General features: G+C 38.5%; 1 protein-coding gene across 1 annotated transcript in view; it reads right to left on the bottom strand.

Moving 5' to 3' along the window:
• LOC134311870 (cadherin-24) overlaps window positions 1-17,322 on the bottom strand; it is a 104,318-nt gene that overhangs the window by 60,389 nt on the left and 26,607 nt on the right. The window contains exons 3-4 of the mRNA XM_062993516.1: window positions 16,602-16,721; window positions 14,365-14,532 (exon numbers count right to left, since the gene is read on the bottom strand). Of these exons, the coding sequence (XP_062849586.1) occupies window positions 14,365-14,532; window positions 16,602-16,721 (288 nt within the window). The remainder of the gene's footprint in view (window positions 1-14,364; window positions 14,533-16,601; window positions 16,722-17,322) is intronic.

The raw sequence follows: 17,322 nt of genomic DNA on the forward strand, positions 1-17,322 counted from the left end.
CAGGGTGGCGCAGCGGTAAAACACGCTAGCACTCCAGAGCTGACATTTCGAACTCATCGATTTGAAACTTAGCTCTGCCATCTGGCTGGGCTGGGAGACTACATTGGTTGTTCATACAGGGAGGGAAAACCCGGATAGGGACCTCATAACTGATGCAATTATGACCTCTGCTGGCTGATGGCGTCTGCACGGAGTTGAGGGATAATGCGATCAGGGTGTGGCTCTCCGTACACAAAGCTGATCCGCATATGAACTCGTCTCGTGCAGGTGAAAAGATGCAGCTACTGCACACATGTCAGAGAGGGCGTGTGTCAGTTTGCTCTCCTTAATTGGGGCGGGGGTCAGCACCAGTAGAGAGGAAGCATAACGCAATTGAGTAAAAATTTGATGTGCTAAAGATCGGGAGAAAAGAGGAGAAAATGCATTAAAAAAACATTTTAGGTAGTAGTAGTCTGTTAGTAGGAAGCACAGACGTTTCGTGTCATCTACAGCTTTGGTCTTTGCTGACCAAAAATCATTCATCATTTTTTAAAATGATACAGTAAGATGCTCTTGCAACACACATACACACACAGAGAGAGAAAGAAAAAAGAGAAAGAGAGAGAACCTCTTCCCTGGGTTTTCAGACATGAATATTATGTCAGTCTCTGGAGGCCAGTATTTAGTGGACCAATGGAACAGCATTAAAGAAGGGGCTCAATGCACCAGAGCTCACAGCCATCACACCTCCCACTGAGCTTCTGTAATTGCACTCAGGATGCACAATCACTAATCCAATACACTTCAAAGATCCACTTTAATTCTCTGACCTCCCCTTAACAAAAATAGAGCAATTTTATAATCTTTCAGTTTATGTAAGCCCATTACGACTGGGCAGGGCTTTTCTTGCAAAGAGGCACAAATCGGGTATAGACAAAAAGTATACAATTTGAAAAAGATAGTTTGTCTATGTACAGTTTATTTTTTACTTTATGAACTTAGCAAACTCTATTACACTCGATTACACTAGGATTGCCTTATAGTGCAAATTAACCAGTAAACGTGAGGCCCTTGAATGCTACGTAAATGAAAAATGTTAAATTGCTAAACACAAACCTTTAATTTTGATTTTCATAGCAAATTGCATATTACACAATAAAAGACTCATTTCGTGGTCCGTGACATGATTTTCATGGCCATGACTTAAGTAGTCTTAACAATAGGAAATTGGAAGTCACTAAATTGGGTCTGTAGTGAAATCTCTAAATTCCTAACAACAATGCATTGTGCTTATAATGTTACACTATTCACTCAAAGTTTCATCCAAATTCTTGTTCATAAAGAGTCATTAATTTTATACTTAATCACAATAGCTTCATTTTCATTTATTTAACATTTCTTTTAATTTGTCCCTGTCCCAACTTTTTTGCAATATGTAAGCATTTCATTAGAAGATATTGCACGTTGAACAAAATTTTTTTTTTCTAGTTATCAAAAGTTGACAAGGTAAAACATTAGTCATTTTTTTGTGTTGTATTTTACAAATACAGTTTACAACTTACTGCTTTCCGCTTTTGACCAACTGTTCCAAAAGTCTTGGAATTGGGTTTGTACTATATCACTACAGTTTAATCTACAGTGTTGTAAAAAGCTGAGAGGCTGAAAGAAGGACTAAAGGCTGTCCACTTAATCACAGGGAAAGCCATAATCTTGAAATAGAAAAACAGAAAACCTCTTTACACTAATTACACTGGCTTCTAAATAAATTTTGTAACAATAACAGATAAATACTTTCAGCTTATTTAATATGCGAATAATGTATATAAATGATTTGTGTTAGCACTAGCACTGGTCTGAGCCCTGTTTTGGTTTTACTACCTGTTTTCATCTTGTCCTGCTTTTACACCCGTTTTGTGTTTCAGTTGATTATGTTCATTTTTTTATTGTCTTGTTAACTGTCTATTTAAGCTCCCTTGTGTTCACAGACCAGTGCAGGGTATTAGTGGCTATCCAGAAACTGTACAGTGTACATTAAAGTGTTTTCATGACTAAACCATGTTTGACTACCCTACTGCATCTACCCTGTTGCTGGGTACCCGCATTCTCTTGTGGCACAAGCAGAGCGTTATTCAGGTGAGGCTTTCAAATGCCAGGATCACAGTGTTTATTGTACTTTACAGGCCAGGAGAGGCTGTCAGAACAAAACAAGATTGCCCAAATTCTTGTACTTACAGGCAAAAGCCTTGAGATGGGCCACAACAGTAACAAAGGAGGTGAGATCTTATCAAGCTATGACAATTTCATTGACCATTTTCACAAAGTTTTTGATCACAGCATGGGGAACTCCAGGGAATTGCTACTCTCTTTTAAGCAGGGTAATCTGCATGCTGCGAAATAGGCTTTGGAGTTCTGTATGCTGGCAAGGGGTAGTGGTCGGAATGAACCAGTACTCAATGTAGCATTCTGAAATGGCTTGAACTAAAACATTGTTACAAAACTGGCATCTCTGGACACTTTAATTGATCTCACTATACACCTTGATAATTTGCTACAAAAAAGACCCACAGCCAAGACCAGTTTTCTCAGTACTGCTGATAAACAGACACTTAACCCATGCAACTCGGCCCAGCAAAACTAAGTGTAAAGTGAGACTGCAATGATAACGGCTCTGTTTATACTGTGGTGCACCTAAACATCCTATTGCACAATGCACCTCCACAACACAAACCAACTTTATGTCCTGAATTATTTTGTATTATTTATGATAATGCATTTAGAAAGTGTTCTGTCTCCCAGCCATCATAGATTCAAATGCTGCTAATCTTATGGAAACCAAAACTGTATCTGAATTAGAGATTCCAATTTGACCGCTACTTCAGTCACTTTGTGTGAAAGAGATCGACAAAGCACCCAACACCTGTATTCTCATCACCCATTGTACAGTCCACCTTCAGATGCATGTCGGTGCCCTACATCATGAGGAAATAAGATTTCTTATCACAACATCTACAAAGTGTTTGATTATTTGGGCAATTTTCTGGATAAAATGACAGAACCCCAACATTTCAAGGAAAAGAAAATAAATTGTTGCCTAGTCCGAATATTGCTCCAGCAATTGCCTACAATTTCCTCAGACTAGACTGTCTACCACGTCCATGGAAAGCCCACAGTCACAGTACATAGTCCATATCCCGTCAGAATATCAAGACTTGAGGATGCAAGCTTAAGGCCAGTGACCTTCCACCCCACAGAGAATATGACTCTATATAATTATAATAATATTATAAGTTTATAGCAAACTATAACCTTATCAAAAAAGAACAACAAATGATAGAAGAGTACATTGATGAAGCTTTGCGTTAAGGGTATATCTGCTCTTCCATCTCACCTGCAGCCACATCATATAAAAAAACATGGTGGACATCATATCAAATACATTCGGTAGTCCTTAAGGTAAATTGTCTTTTTTTACAAAAAGCATAACTCTTTTACTGTCAGAACAAATAAAGTTACATTAACATAAAGAACACCATTGTTTCTCTGGTGAAATTTTCTATCAATTTGACATGTCATATACCTACCTTTCCATCTGAAGAACTGAAGTTGCACATATATACCCACAGGGGGTTTATGAAATATTTAGTCCATGTGATATTTTCTGCAGTTTGTGCTGTGATATTGAAGTAATATATTTGCCATTCCTCCCAACTGTTCTACACTTGATCACTGTGCTGAGTCATTGTTTACACTTGCGTGTGTTTGTCTTGCTTAACTGAATTAATTTATAACTGAACCGATTTGGTAAACCGACTCAAAGTAGATTTTTTTCTTGTGTTTAGTTTCTTTTACTATTCTTCTCAAAGAGAAGCATTGGGGCTTTGACGGCATGCTATTTGACTGGTGGACCAAGTAGCTGGTGGGTTGGCCATGATGGCATGCACCTTGGTTTACAAGGTCCCACAATTTTACACTACATTTTCAGAACAAAAACCAAGCCATGGAGTACAAGAAATTGTTCATGGATTATTGTGTTAAAGCATAGATCAGGACAAGAATATAAAAAGAATATAACTTTGACTTTCAGTTTTCACAGGACAACAGTGACTTATATAATTTTGAAATAGAAGAAGTTTTTCACAACCTTGAACCTTCTTAGAGTTAGCTATCTGGCCAAACTTGGCATGTGGGCAAGAAGGGACTTGGTCTCTGAGGTCCTTAAGTGGCTAATACAAAGCCCAGATTTAAACCTCATCATCTTGCGGAGTAAGTCCACAAATCTAGACCATTTTTACTTAGCCACTTTACAGACAATCAGACAACCATCAAAGTTTTGTATGGGCAGCTGCAATTATTTAAATTATTTCCAGCATGCTGCAACATGTAAAGTGCTTTTCTCTCTTCTGTCCTTTTCTATCTCTCACTGCAAATGCTTTCATGCTTGGTTAACTGGCTGTCAAGATGCATTTATATGCATTCTAACAATTATTAATTTGTATTACCCCTTCACGGATCGCTGAAACATAGCTGAGCTAACATAACATCAAATTATTGAATCAGCCTGTGGCAAAAACATAGCCCAAAATACAAATCGTGTTTTTCTGCATCTAGGGATCTATGTGAAGTCACAACAGACTTTGGACATAAGTTGATCTTGATCTTATCATAGTCTTTACATTCAGCATTACTCCCCCACTTTATAGTCATTAAAAGTTGCATAGCTCCACAGCACATGCCAGGGTACACCAGTAAAATATGATTTATAATGTGCTGGGAGCACACAATGATTGTTTTGATAATTGAGGGGAAAGAGGCCCACTTGGGCACTTGTGTTTTATTTTCGGTGTGAATGTCTGGCCATTAAAGTGCTTTAACATAAAGGTAAGGAAGAAAGAGAGAGAGAAATAGAGATAGAGTCACCACTGATTACCTCTGATTTTCTTTTGCTGCTGCTTATCTTGCTGTCTTTTGTCCCTTAGACTGATTAACTTCCTTTGACCTGTGTGAATGTGTAATGTCTTTTCTTCACACTAACAGAAATTATCCCCCTCTTTTCTTACATTTTGTATATTGAGTGAGCCCCCCTGTTTGATCCCCCATCCTGTATCACCCCACTCCCTGTCTCCTACACACCTACCCACTCCCTGTCTCCTACACACCTAATCGTGTCTGTATCCTGACCCCCTCCATTGTGATTACCCACAATAAAACCAACACCCTTTTATTACACTAGCCCAACCTTTGTTCACCTTTGTAGTCTCCCGCTTCATTGTCATTTCCATCCCCCTTAACCTCCTCCTCCTCTCCCTAATTCCTCCCCTCACTTCGAATGTAGAAAAGGCTCCCCAAAACTATGTCTAGTTAGATTTTTTGTCGGTCTTCCAAGCTGTGCCCATACATCTATCTGTATGTGTTAATAAACGACTCTACTCCTGAAGACTGGCGGTCTCCTGGCTCTTGAATTTTGATGAATTTCTAACAGTTGGTGCCGTGACCCAGATGGCAAACTGAAACCTTCTTGGTAAGTAAACGCCATTTCGAACCTAAGAGAAATTTTGGCTGAATAAGATAAAACGGAGTCAGTAAAGGTTATCCTCTTTGCAAAAGAGAAAATTGTAATGCATTATTACTGATTGTAACAGATATTTTCTCTGAAAGAAAGGAAGTTTGATTGTTATTGCATCTGAAAGTAATCTGTGTTTGCTGTTGGTTACTGTTAGTGTAATCTGTTTTACAGCTGTTTAAGAATTCGTTGGTTACTTTTGTAGTAATCTGTATATTTGCTGTTGGTTACTGTCGGTGTAATCCGTCCACTTCTGTTGGTTACTGTCAGTGTAATCCGTCCACAGCTGTTTAAGAATTCGTTGGTTACCTTTGTCGTAATCTGTGTTTGCTGTTGGTTACTGTTAGTGTAATCTGTTTTACAGCTGTTTAAGAATTCGGTTGGTTACTGGTGCTTGTAACTATCACCTTCCTTAAAAAGAGTGAAATCTTGGTTACTGCTGTAATGCCTTTGTTTTGCTGCAATCCCGGTCAGTAGGGAAAGTTTTGTTTTGTTTGTTTTTTCTGCTTCCTCACCATGTTTAGTAAAAGTAAAATTGCCCAGGATATTGGTAAAGACTTCTGGAAGCCTCCTAACTATAAATCCAGCACCTTAGTTAAGGGAGGGACTGAAATGCCTGAGTGGACTGATTTAGAGTTTGAAAAGTTAATTAATGACGTAGTAAAGAACCACATTAATGAACAAAAGAGACATCAGTACTTTTCATCCAAGGGTTTCACTGATAATAAAATATGGACTCCTGCTGAGTGTAAAACAGCTTTAGGCTTCGGCCTTAAGCATGACTCAGTTAAGAAATGTCTGTTTGTTTATAAGCAATATTGGGAATACAAGTTGAAATCAATGGATGAAAGGTTAAAAGAAGCTGAGGCAAAGGTTGTTGAACTAACCAGTAAATGTAAAAAGCATGAAACAGCTGCTATAAATGCCCAGAGAACATGTGTGAACCTTCGGCATTCACTAATAGATCTTGAGCAGCAACATGCTAATTGCATATCTAAACCGAAACGTCAGTGCCGTCCCCCACCTGTAACCAGTGGTGTATAAAGTACCTGAAGGCCATACTTGAGTAAAAGTACAAGTATCTTACCAGAAATTTACTTTGATAGAAGTAAAAGTCACCTTTTAGAATATTACTTGAGTAAAAGTCTAAAAGTATCTGATGTTTAATGTACTTAAGTATTAAAAGTAGAAGTAAAAGTAAATGCTAGTATAAATGGAAGCGGTAATTTTAAATATAAAGATTGTTTTTTTAAGCCTGTAAACCACCTTAACAATTAACCTGTTTCTTTCATCTGAACATGATTTGTGTCAATTCATGATCATAATCAACTGTTGACATCACCTGTTTGAAATCATGACATTATTTGGTTGTTTTTTTAACTTATTACTAGCCCTAAATGTTCCTGTTCCAACGTTTTTAGAATGTGAGTCGATGTAAATGTAAGAAACACTGCATCTATTTTATTTGCATTTTCTATACTGTCCCATTTTTTTATTTGGGTAGTATATTTCAATAACAAAAAATAATTTTGGCATAATTAATTTAAAGCAAAACTCAAGAGAGTTTAACAAAACGTGTGGCACTTTTATCCCTTTAATGATCTGTTCAACCATTAATTTAAATCAAAATAATTGAGTAAAATAAGCTGTATTTAAATAATCTTTTTTGGGCTGTATCTACTCACTGAATGGCATGTGTTAAACTAAAAAAATATTGGTATTCTCACTTTAAGAAAACACCATTTCTAACTTGAAGCCAACAGCTGAAAAATCATTAATAATAAGTTGGATAAGTTGAGTTCTTGTTGAGATGATTAAAGGGTTAAAGACGTGCTGCATGTTCCTCAGCACCATGAATCTCTCCTCTGCCGGTCTAATACAGAAGTTATCTGAGGAAATATTTGTCCGTAGGTGAGTTTTTAAAAATAATGGACGTGTCTTCATGAGGTTTGCAGTCAATGAATTCCAAACAAATTTAGTGAAACGTTTTATTTGTGGTTCGAATGTAATCGGTAAAAATGGTAGGTAGATATCTGAACAATGTTAATGCTAATAATATTAAAAAACCGCTGATGCTGCAGCTTTAGTTTGTTAATCATTGTGATCAGTGTGTTGGACGGGGAGAGAACGTTTGCACATGCGCATTAATGTGTTTAACCACCGTGTAACTCAGGGGTCTTCAACCCCTGTTGAGTACTTGCCCGAGGGGGCGCGAGCGGCTGTCCGGGGGGGCGTGGCACTACGAGATTATTATTATGAACCGGTGGCACACGAGACCGGCGGGGCACGCGGCAGGCATCCGTGATTGAGCAGTGGTCCACAAAGGGGAGGGGCGCGTGACGAAAGCCGTGCTTGGCATCCGTGCTCGAGCCGTGCCTTATCCAGGGGAGGGGTGCGTGGTGGTACACGCGACCGAGTGCTGTTCCACTAAGGGGAGGGGGGCGTGGTGTGAGGGGGGGCGCAAGTCGTGCTCGGCACACGAAGGGGGGCGCATGCCTAAAAAGGTTGAAAACCCCTGGTGTAACTCACAAGCTCAGGTGCATCATTTAACTTTCATTCTGTAGTAACGAGTAACGAATTTACATACAGCGAATGTAACGGAGTAAAAGTACACAATTTCTTTAGAAAATGTAGTGGAGTAAAAGTGAAAGTTGCCGAACATTTTTATACTCCAGTAAAGTACAAGTACTTCAAAAAACTACTTAAGTACTGTAACGAAGTATTATTACTTCGTTACTATACACCACTGCCTGTAACCCCCCTGCCAGGTCAGCCATGCTACACAGAGGATGCCTTGAGTAATGAGACTGACCACTCTGATGGATTGGGAATTCTTTTTATCTGATAAGGATTCTGACCATGCTAGTGATCAAGTATCTTTTTCAAGACACATTCAAATGCGACCTGTGACTAATGTATCACCAGAGGTACATAATAGGGAAGGTGAAATCAAGGAAACTCGACCAATTTGCCCAGCTGCTTCAGCCCTTTTGTGTGCTATCAGTGAAGTATCTGAGAAACGCGTTGATGTTCAAATCAGAGAACAGAATTTTTCAATTCTTGTAGACACAGGGGCTCAAGTCACTACTTTGTCTGAAACCGTTTGCATATACTTAGGATTACCTTTAACAGACAAACACATCACAGCTGAGGGAAAGGGTAATGTTGGTATTCCCTTAACTTTATCTTCACCCATATCTGTTAATCTAGGGCCTAAAAGCATTTCATGGCAATTTTGGGTAGGAAAAGTTGCAAATATTTTTGGCATGGATTTTCTGAGAGAGCTTATCTGCTCTTTGTTCATTTCTGTAGATTCTTGTGTTTGGAACCTTGGTGTTGATAATGTTATATTGAGTAGTGAGAATAAGGAAACACATGACACAGATATGAAGGCATTTCCTGATCTTTTGGCTAGCAAAGAACACAAGGCCTTGCATGACAAAGCACAGTTGTGTTGTGCTGGTGTACAATATTCATGACAATGGGTTACCCAGGGTTCTAGATTAATTTTGCCTGCTAGAAGCTCTGCAGTTAATGCAATGTCACTGGCAACTACAGTGCACTAACAGTGCACAAATTGCGAGCTTTCTTAGATCTATGCAAATACTGGAGACCCTGGATAAATTCTTATGCTGCAATTTCACAACCACTATACGATCATGACGTCATGAACGTCATGAACGCTAGAACAAATATAATAGTCAAAGGTCCTCATTCTGTGTCAGCACTACTCAATAATGGTCGTGTCTTGTCAGTAACTACCTCCAGGTGGGGTAACTGGCGTGCAGTTTTGACAGCTCCTAATGTGGTAATTCAGAATGCAACCATGAACAATCCTTCCTCTCTTATGATGTCTTCACTGACTGATGCCACTGAGGAAGGAGACGACCATGATTGCATTGAATTATCTAATCCTCATTTTGTTTTTAAAGATGCCCCTCTCGATAACCCTGATTTGATTCTTTTTACTGACAGTTTCTCAAACCACAGTGATGGTCAGCGTAGATCTGGATGGGCAGTAACTGACAGCTACCTAACTTCAGCCAGTGGTAGTCTTCCTCCTTCTTACTCAGCACAGCAGGCTGAGTTGGTGGCCCTAACTAAAGCATGTAAACTTGCATCAGGCAAGAGGGCTATGGTTTATACAAATTCTTGTTATGCATTTGGGGTGGTCCATGATTTTGGACATTGCGGAAACATAGAGGTTTCCTGACGGCTGCAGGTACCCCTGTTAAAAATGCTGATTCGGTACAGAATCTTTTGGAGGCAGTTAACTTACCTACAGATTTAGCTATTGTTAAAGTCAAATCACACACTGGGGGTATTTCATTTGAAGCACAAGGCAACAGATTTGCTGATGAAGCAGCTAAAATGACAAGTTTTTACCACCAGCAAGTATTGCATCACTTACTAACACGGAGTGTAGCAGTAATAACATATCTTCCATTTCTCTCTAAGTTAAATTCTGATTCTCCAAGCTAAGAACTGTGGACATTTAGGAACCTAGATGGGATGGCCCATATCAGGTTTTGCTCATTACTGAAAACATGAGAATTCATGTAAGGTCGTGTCTGCTCCTCTGAATTAATTTAGGGTCAGTAGGAGGAGGGGTGGGTAATATACAGAGCCACAAGAGAAGAACTGTACAGTATGTGTCTAAAACTACGGGGGCCAAACTCTGTGGTGAAGATTTCCACACACTGTATATTACCATAGCAGCCCTAAGGGACAGATAGTGAGGAGCAGCAAGTAACCTTACATGACAAGTAAATTAATTAATTAAATTAATTAAAGAGACTAAACTCAATGAGGAACAGTTCACTGCGTACGTTTCTTTGTGTTTCCCACAGAAATACCCAGAAGTTGGATGGTGAGCTGGGTATGTCTGCATGACGATCTGCCTGGTTGACTGTTGAAGCCCACTAGAACAACAAGTCTACCTGCCACACTCCAACATGGTTTCACTGCATGGGATTGCAGCACATGGATGAACAATGGAGGTGTGACATATCGCCATGCAATCAACCATCCAAGCTCCTAGACTGCATCCATCGTGGACACACCTGAAGACACCACATCTCTCTAAGGACATATCCAACATCTTTGTCGACATACATCCAAGTAACAGCCATAAACAGCTCCAGAACTTGGCTGCATGAACTTCTTGGACAATCTCTGCATAACTTTACAGAAATAGGCATTGTCCTATTCTGTATAGTTATAACCCCTTTAAATGTTTGTTTGTATGTTTTGTATTTTGGCTTTGTGATTCTCCATTAGGCAGAATCAGAGGGAGGATTAAGAGAAATTATCCCCCTCTTTTCTTACATTTTGTATATTGAGTGAGCCCCCCTGTTTGATCCCCCATCCTGTATCACCCCACTCCCTGTCTCCTACACACCTACCCACTCCCTGTCTCCTACACACCTAATCGTGTCTGTATCCTGACCCCCTCCATTGTGATTACCCACAATAAAACCAACACCCTTTTATTACACTAGCCCAACCTTTGTTCACCTTTGTAGTCTCCCGCTTCATTGTCATTTCCATCCCCCTTAACCTCCTCCTCCTCTCCCTAATTCCTCCCCTCACTTCGAATGTAGAAAAGGCTCCCCAAAACTATGTCTAGTTAGATTTTTTGCCGGTCTTCCAAGCTGTGCCCATACATCTATCTGTATGTGTTAATAAACGACTCTACTCCTGAAGACTGGCGGTCTCCTGGCTCCTGAATTTTGATGAATTTCTAACAGGCAAGTAACTAAAGCCTACTACATATGATAAATTTGACAAAACATTGGTGAGGTGACAAAAACCATGTATTTTGTGCACAGGGGCACAGTCATGCTTGGACAGGAAATGGCTTTCCTAAACTATTGCCACAAAGTTTGAAGCAAACTATTCACCTGATTGTATGCATGTTGGTAATTCGTGTGGCTAAATGATCTAAACTCAGTAATTAAGAGGGTGTCCACATACTTCTGTACATTTTGTATATAAGTCTAACTAAACTAAATATTGATTTTAGGTGATGTCAACAGCTGATTTTAATCAAGATTTGGTACAAAAGCAGTACCGAGTACTGAGTTTTTGAGGAGCCAAGATGGGCAATGGGTCTCCAGTTTTTAAATGTTTAAAAACAATATTCCTCAAAAAATTGGAAAGCATTTGCATATTTCTCCACCTATAGTGCATAATATCATTAAACAATTCAAGAAATCTGTATCAATGTATAAGGTCACCTGTGATCTCAAATCCCTCAAATGGCACTGCATCAAGGACCATAATTCATCACTAGCTGATATAACCACATTGGTAGCGATTATTTTGTCAAACCTTTGTCAAGCACTACAATCTGAAGTGATTTAAACTTAAAAACGCCATTCATAAAAAAGCCCTTTGTTAATCATGTCAAGAAGCAACTTTGACTGGGCTCGGAGGCATCTGGGATGGACCATCACATTTCACACAATTTTGACATTATTTTGATATAAATCAGTTTTTGAATATGTTTTTATAAACAATTTATTAATTAAAAATGTGTCATTTGAAGTATTTGAAGTCCCTGCGTTTGGCAGTATTTGAAGAATGTTTTTTGTAACAATGACGTGTAGCTTTGCTTGTTTTGTAATAAATTACTACAGAAGTCACTTTTCAGGCCTTCATATTTAGATTATAGGCATACATTGCATGCATATGATACAGTTTTTTTAATGGAGACTTATGAAGCAAGAGCTACTTTTTAATGAAACAAAAAAGTCACTTTTCTCATTTTTATTCACACTCTACCTGCAAATATAATGAGGGGCCTAATCACAGAATTATACTCAGAATTTCTCTAAAAAAAAAAAAAAAAAAAAAAAGAGACAGCAAGGATTTCCCCAACATGGAATCCTCAACCCTTAGCTACATCTTGTTAGACAGTAATGCATAAGATTTTACACTTCTAAAAGCAGGGCGAGTATTAAAGAGAATAAAAATGGGCATAAACCCAATTACAATGTGTAATTGGACTCTTACTCTCACTGGCTATCATTTGCTCAGTTGTGGGCCCAGGCTTTCATTAAAAAAGGCACTGATAGGATGTATACTAAAAGACCATTGCACGTGGTAAGCTTCTGTACACTCTTCATTTTCATTTCATTTTTAGCATTTAGCAGACGCTTTTATCCAAAGCGACTTACACAATGAGCGGAACACGATGAGCAATTGAGGGTTAAGGGCCTTGCTCAGGGACCCAACAGTGGCAACTTGGTGGTGGCGGGGCTTGAACCGGCAACCTTCTGCTTACTAGTCCAGTACCTTAACCACCAAGCTATCACTGGCCAACTCTTAAGAACCTGTTGCTAATTAAACATTTATATTTAGCAGACGTTTTTATCCAAAGCGACTACAATTGTGACCGTATACATTGCAAGCAATTGACATGGCAGATATGAGCTTTGAACCAACAATCTTCCGATTACTAGCCCTGTACCTTAACCACTTAGCTACTACTGCTACACATCATAGCAAGTTCAGATGTCAGTCTGTCTCTTAAGATACAAATTATTTTCTTAAAGAGGCCACTTTAACCCACTCGCCAGTTGTGTACGAGTGCCACCCAGGTCTCCTTAAATTAAGCCCACTTTTCTGCTGTTCCTTATAATCAATGGTAAGTTTTTAAAAAGGTTAAATGTTTGTGATAGAGAAAATTAAGGCTACGGCAGATGGAACAAGTGCCTGCTTTTGTAATGGATGATGCAAAAGTGTGCACACACTAAATAAATAAAAAATCATTTAAAGTTTGTTACTTTTTAACCCTCTATATTTCAACTGTGTATACAGATAGAAGATCCACACTAACATAAATAGCAGAAAATTTCAAAAAAGAAGTCATAACTGAATATGGAAAACAATGCTCCAAAAATAAATTTTTTTTTTAAGATTTAAAATGAAAAGTACCACATTCAGATAAACTTTTACATAAAGAAAGAAACAAAATCACACACAATATTCCCAAGTGTTTTGGTAGAGATACTATTTGCACTTGTGGTAGATGCTACCGCATTAAGCTGCCTTGTACCTGTACTGAGCAATGACATTAAAGATTGAATCTATCTGTCCGTCTATCTATCTATTTATCTGTCTGTCCGTCCGTCCGTCTGTCTATCTGTGTTTCTGTGTATCTATGACATTTTAAATTTAAACGCTATGAAGCAAATTTTACTGATGCATCAGTCGATTTTTGCCATGTGTGAATTGAACATATGGCAAATCAATTATTTCATTCATCTATCCATACATCCATCCATCCATTCTTTTATTTATTGCTTTATCTTGAGGGTCATGGTGGGTCTGATTCATTGGGCAAAAGGCAGGAAACACTCTGGACATGACATGAACATAGCATTTTTTCACTTTAAAGTACTAAGCACTTGTGAAAAGAAAACCATTAAGTTATATGGGTAAGGCTTGAAAGGTCTGCATAAACAAACAACGTGTTGAAAAACAAGGCCTGAAATATCTTTATTTACCCCTATCATAATAGACACAGTCTATTCCCCATTGCAATCGCAACTTATGCCAAATACATAACACCACTGCTGTCCATTTAGGGTCACAACCTATCACATGCCTTTTCCAACACCCTTGCCGGTTGTCACTGCAAAATATCTGAATACTTTTGTAAATAAGAGTTTTTAATTTAAACCTACACAAGAATGTCAAGAGGTCTGAATATTTTCTAAATCCAATGAATGCTATACAGCCAAAAGCATGTGGACACCTATTTCTAATGATTGAATTTATTTGAGAATCTTAAGTGTGTTAAGCAAGGTGGTACTCACTCTTTATGAAATGGGGTGGGTTGTCATTGACATCTGTTAGCTTTACAGTAACAGTTGTGGTTCCAGAAAGCCCTCCAAGATGACCGCCCATGTCTTTAGCCTGAAGAACCACAAGATACTGGTCCTGAGTTTCTCTATCCAGGTCAGGGACTGCTGTGCGCAAAATACCTAAAAGAAAAAATTTTTTAATTCTAGAACTTCCAAAGAGCCACTGCCACTGAAGCAAGACCTTTAACCCTACACTGTTCATTGCTTTATGCTTTAATGCAGTTAAGAAGTATTCAGGCTATTTTGTATTCGCTATTTGACATGGCAATTTGCAAGAATGTGAGGGTCCCTAATATGGACAAATTTTGAATATGGACAAATTTTTAAGCACCCTTATTTAAAAGAAAGATAGATACTTTATTAATCTCGAAAGAAATAAAAATTGTTTGGATCCCTAACATCCAATGTCCTAGTGCTTTTCTTTTTTTTTTTTTTTTTTTGCAAAAAAGGTCAAAAATGGTAAAACTTTAATTCATGAATTTTTTTTTAATGGCATCTAACAAATTTTTTTAAACAGTGTCCAGAACCATTTCACAATGTTTCCACCTCCATACTTCATTTGGTATGTTTTTTGGGATCATGCATGCAGGCTGTCTTACCAGTCTGAAGACACCTTGTGTGGAACACTTGTTAGGGAAAAATTTGTGGTTCCTTGTACTATTAGTTACAGATTATGTAACCAATTGTTCTGACAGCAATGGACTCTCCAGCAGCTGAAGACGAATGGACTACACTTAATAATAATAATAATAATACATTTTATTTATTGGCGCCTTTCATGACACTCAAGGTCACCTTACATCAACTAAAACAAGAATTAAAACATACAATAAGTTATTACAACTACAACAAACAAATTATCACAACACACAAGCATAAAACAAAAAGTACAAGATATGTTAAAGTGAATAAGCCAGTTTAAAAAGATGAGTTTTAAGAGCCGTTTTGAATTCTGCGATGGATTGCAATGTTCGAATATGGGTGGGGAGTGTGTTCCAGAGTTTAGGTGCAACATAGGAGAAAGCCCTGGTACCCATTGTACTAAGGTTAATGGCTGGTTCTGCCAAAAAACCTGCTGAGGAAGATCGCAACGAGCGGGAAGGAGTGTAAAACTGTAGGAGGTCTGTGAGATATGCAGGGGATAAATTATGAAGTGCCTTTAATGTCAGTAATAAAATTTTTAAATTGATCCGTTGTGATACTGGGAGCCAATGCAGTTGGATCAGCAGTGGTGTGACATGCTCAGTGGACTTGGTGCATGTAATTATCCGTGCTGCTGAGTTCTGGATATGCTGAAGTCTTTGAATAAGTTTTTTGGGAATGCCAGCCAGGATTGCATTGCAGTAGTCAATCCGTGATGTGACTAATGCATTGACTAAGACTTCCGTGGAGTGCTGTGATAAGACGGGCCTCAGTCTGGAGATATTTCGCAGGTGGAAAAAAGCAATCCGGGAGACACTATTTATGTGAGTTGAAAAAGAAAGGGTGCTATCCAAGATAACACCAAGGCTCTTAACATGGGTGGACACAGGTATGATATCCTCAGCAATGGAAAATGAACTAATATTATTTTTCGAAAGTGCAGCCTTAGATCCAATAAGAAGTATCTCGGTTTTACTACTATTTAGTTTTAAATAGTTGTTTGTCATCCATGTATGTACATCATGGAGACAAGCAATAAGAGTAATCGGAGGAGTAGTAGAAGTTGGCTTAGTGGATACATAAAGCTGCGTGTCATCAGCATAGCAATGAAAATGAATGCCATAATGCCGAAAAATATTGCCAAGCGGAAGGAGATAAATGTTAAACAGGAGCGGTCCCAGCACTGAACTCTGTGGAACTCCATTACAGACGGTGAGAAACTCTGACCTGTGATTCTGGATCTGTACAAACTGTGTTCTGTCAGCGAGGTAGGAGGCAAACCACTGATTCACAGTGCCACAGACCCCAATGCTAGCCAGGCGATCCATGAGGAGCTGATGGGATATGGTGTCAAAGGCAGAAAAGCCAGCTGTGCCAAACAGGCCTATTGGGTTTAATACTGTGAAACTTCAACAATAAGTTTTTCAGCCCCCTAAAATAGAGGTCACCTGTAGTTGTAAAACATAATTTTAAGTCTTTAACAGTATGTACTGTAAATTTGACTATAAAAATTCCAGGACAGTGAATGGAAGAAGACAGACCCCTACCAGTCTGTGGGTCTACAGAAAAATGAGGCTGGCCTTGCACCAATGTGTAGACCAGACGAGCACTGTTTCCATAGGTTGGGTCATCTGCATCAGTCGCTGTTACCTGGATAATAGACGTGCCTGTAAGGTAGAAAGAGTGGAGAGGTTAATGCTAAAATTAATAAAGAACAGCATACAGTGTAAATCAAACATAGATTTCTCTCAGGTGAAATTATTATATATTTTTTCCATCCATCCCCCTATTTTTATGATTACGTTTCCCCACAACTTACCTTTATGTCAGCATGGCAAACTGTTTATTTACTTTTTCTCTTTCATGTTCTTTTATGTCAATGTTCACCTTCCTTCTCACACCACATGGTTTCTCACTTTATTTATCTTTATGTGTTTAAACAATTTTCTTTTATCTCTGTATTTATCTTTCCAACTGTTGGTGCTGCTCCCCACCAATTTAACTGACCCCCCCCACCCCCCACCCCCATTCCCGCATATCTATTTTTATCATGCATATATGATCTTGTTGACCTCACCACTCAGTAAGAAATTAGCTTCATCACTAAACAGCACCTGATGGAAAAAAATAAGGGTTTATTCGAAACTGCTTTGCTACGTTTCAATAGACTGTTAGTTACATTTATTTTTCTCAAAAGAGAAAAAGGAACATCCAAACTGTTATTAGCAAGGGGTGCAAAAGCTAACATATGTTATATGCTCAGTGATA

Source organism: Trichomycterus rosablanca, chromosome 4, assembly GCF_030014385.1.
Source record: "Trichomycterus rosablanca isolate fTriRos1 chromosome 4, fTriRos1.hap1, whole genome shotgun sequence".
NCBI classification, from domain to species: Eukaryota; Metazoa; Chordata; class Actinopteri; order Siluriformes; family Trichomycteridae; genus Trichomycterus; species Trichomycterus rosablanca.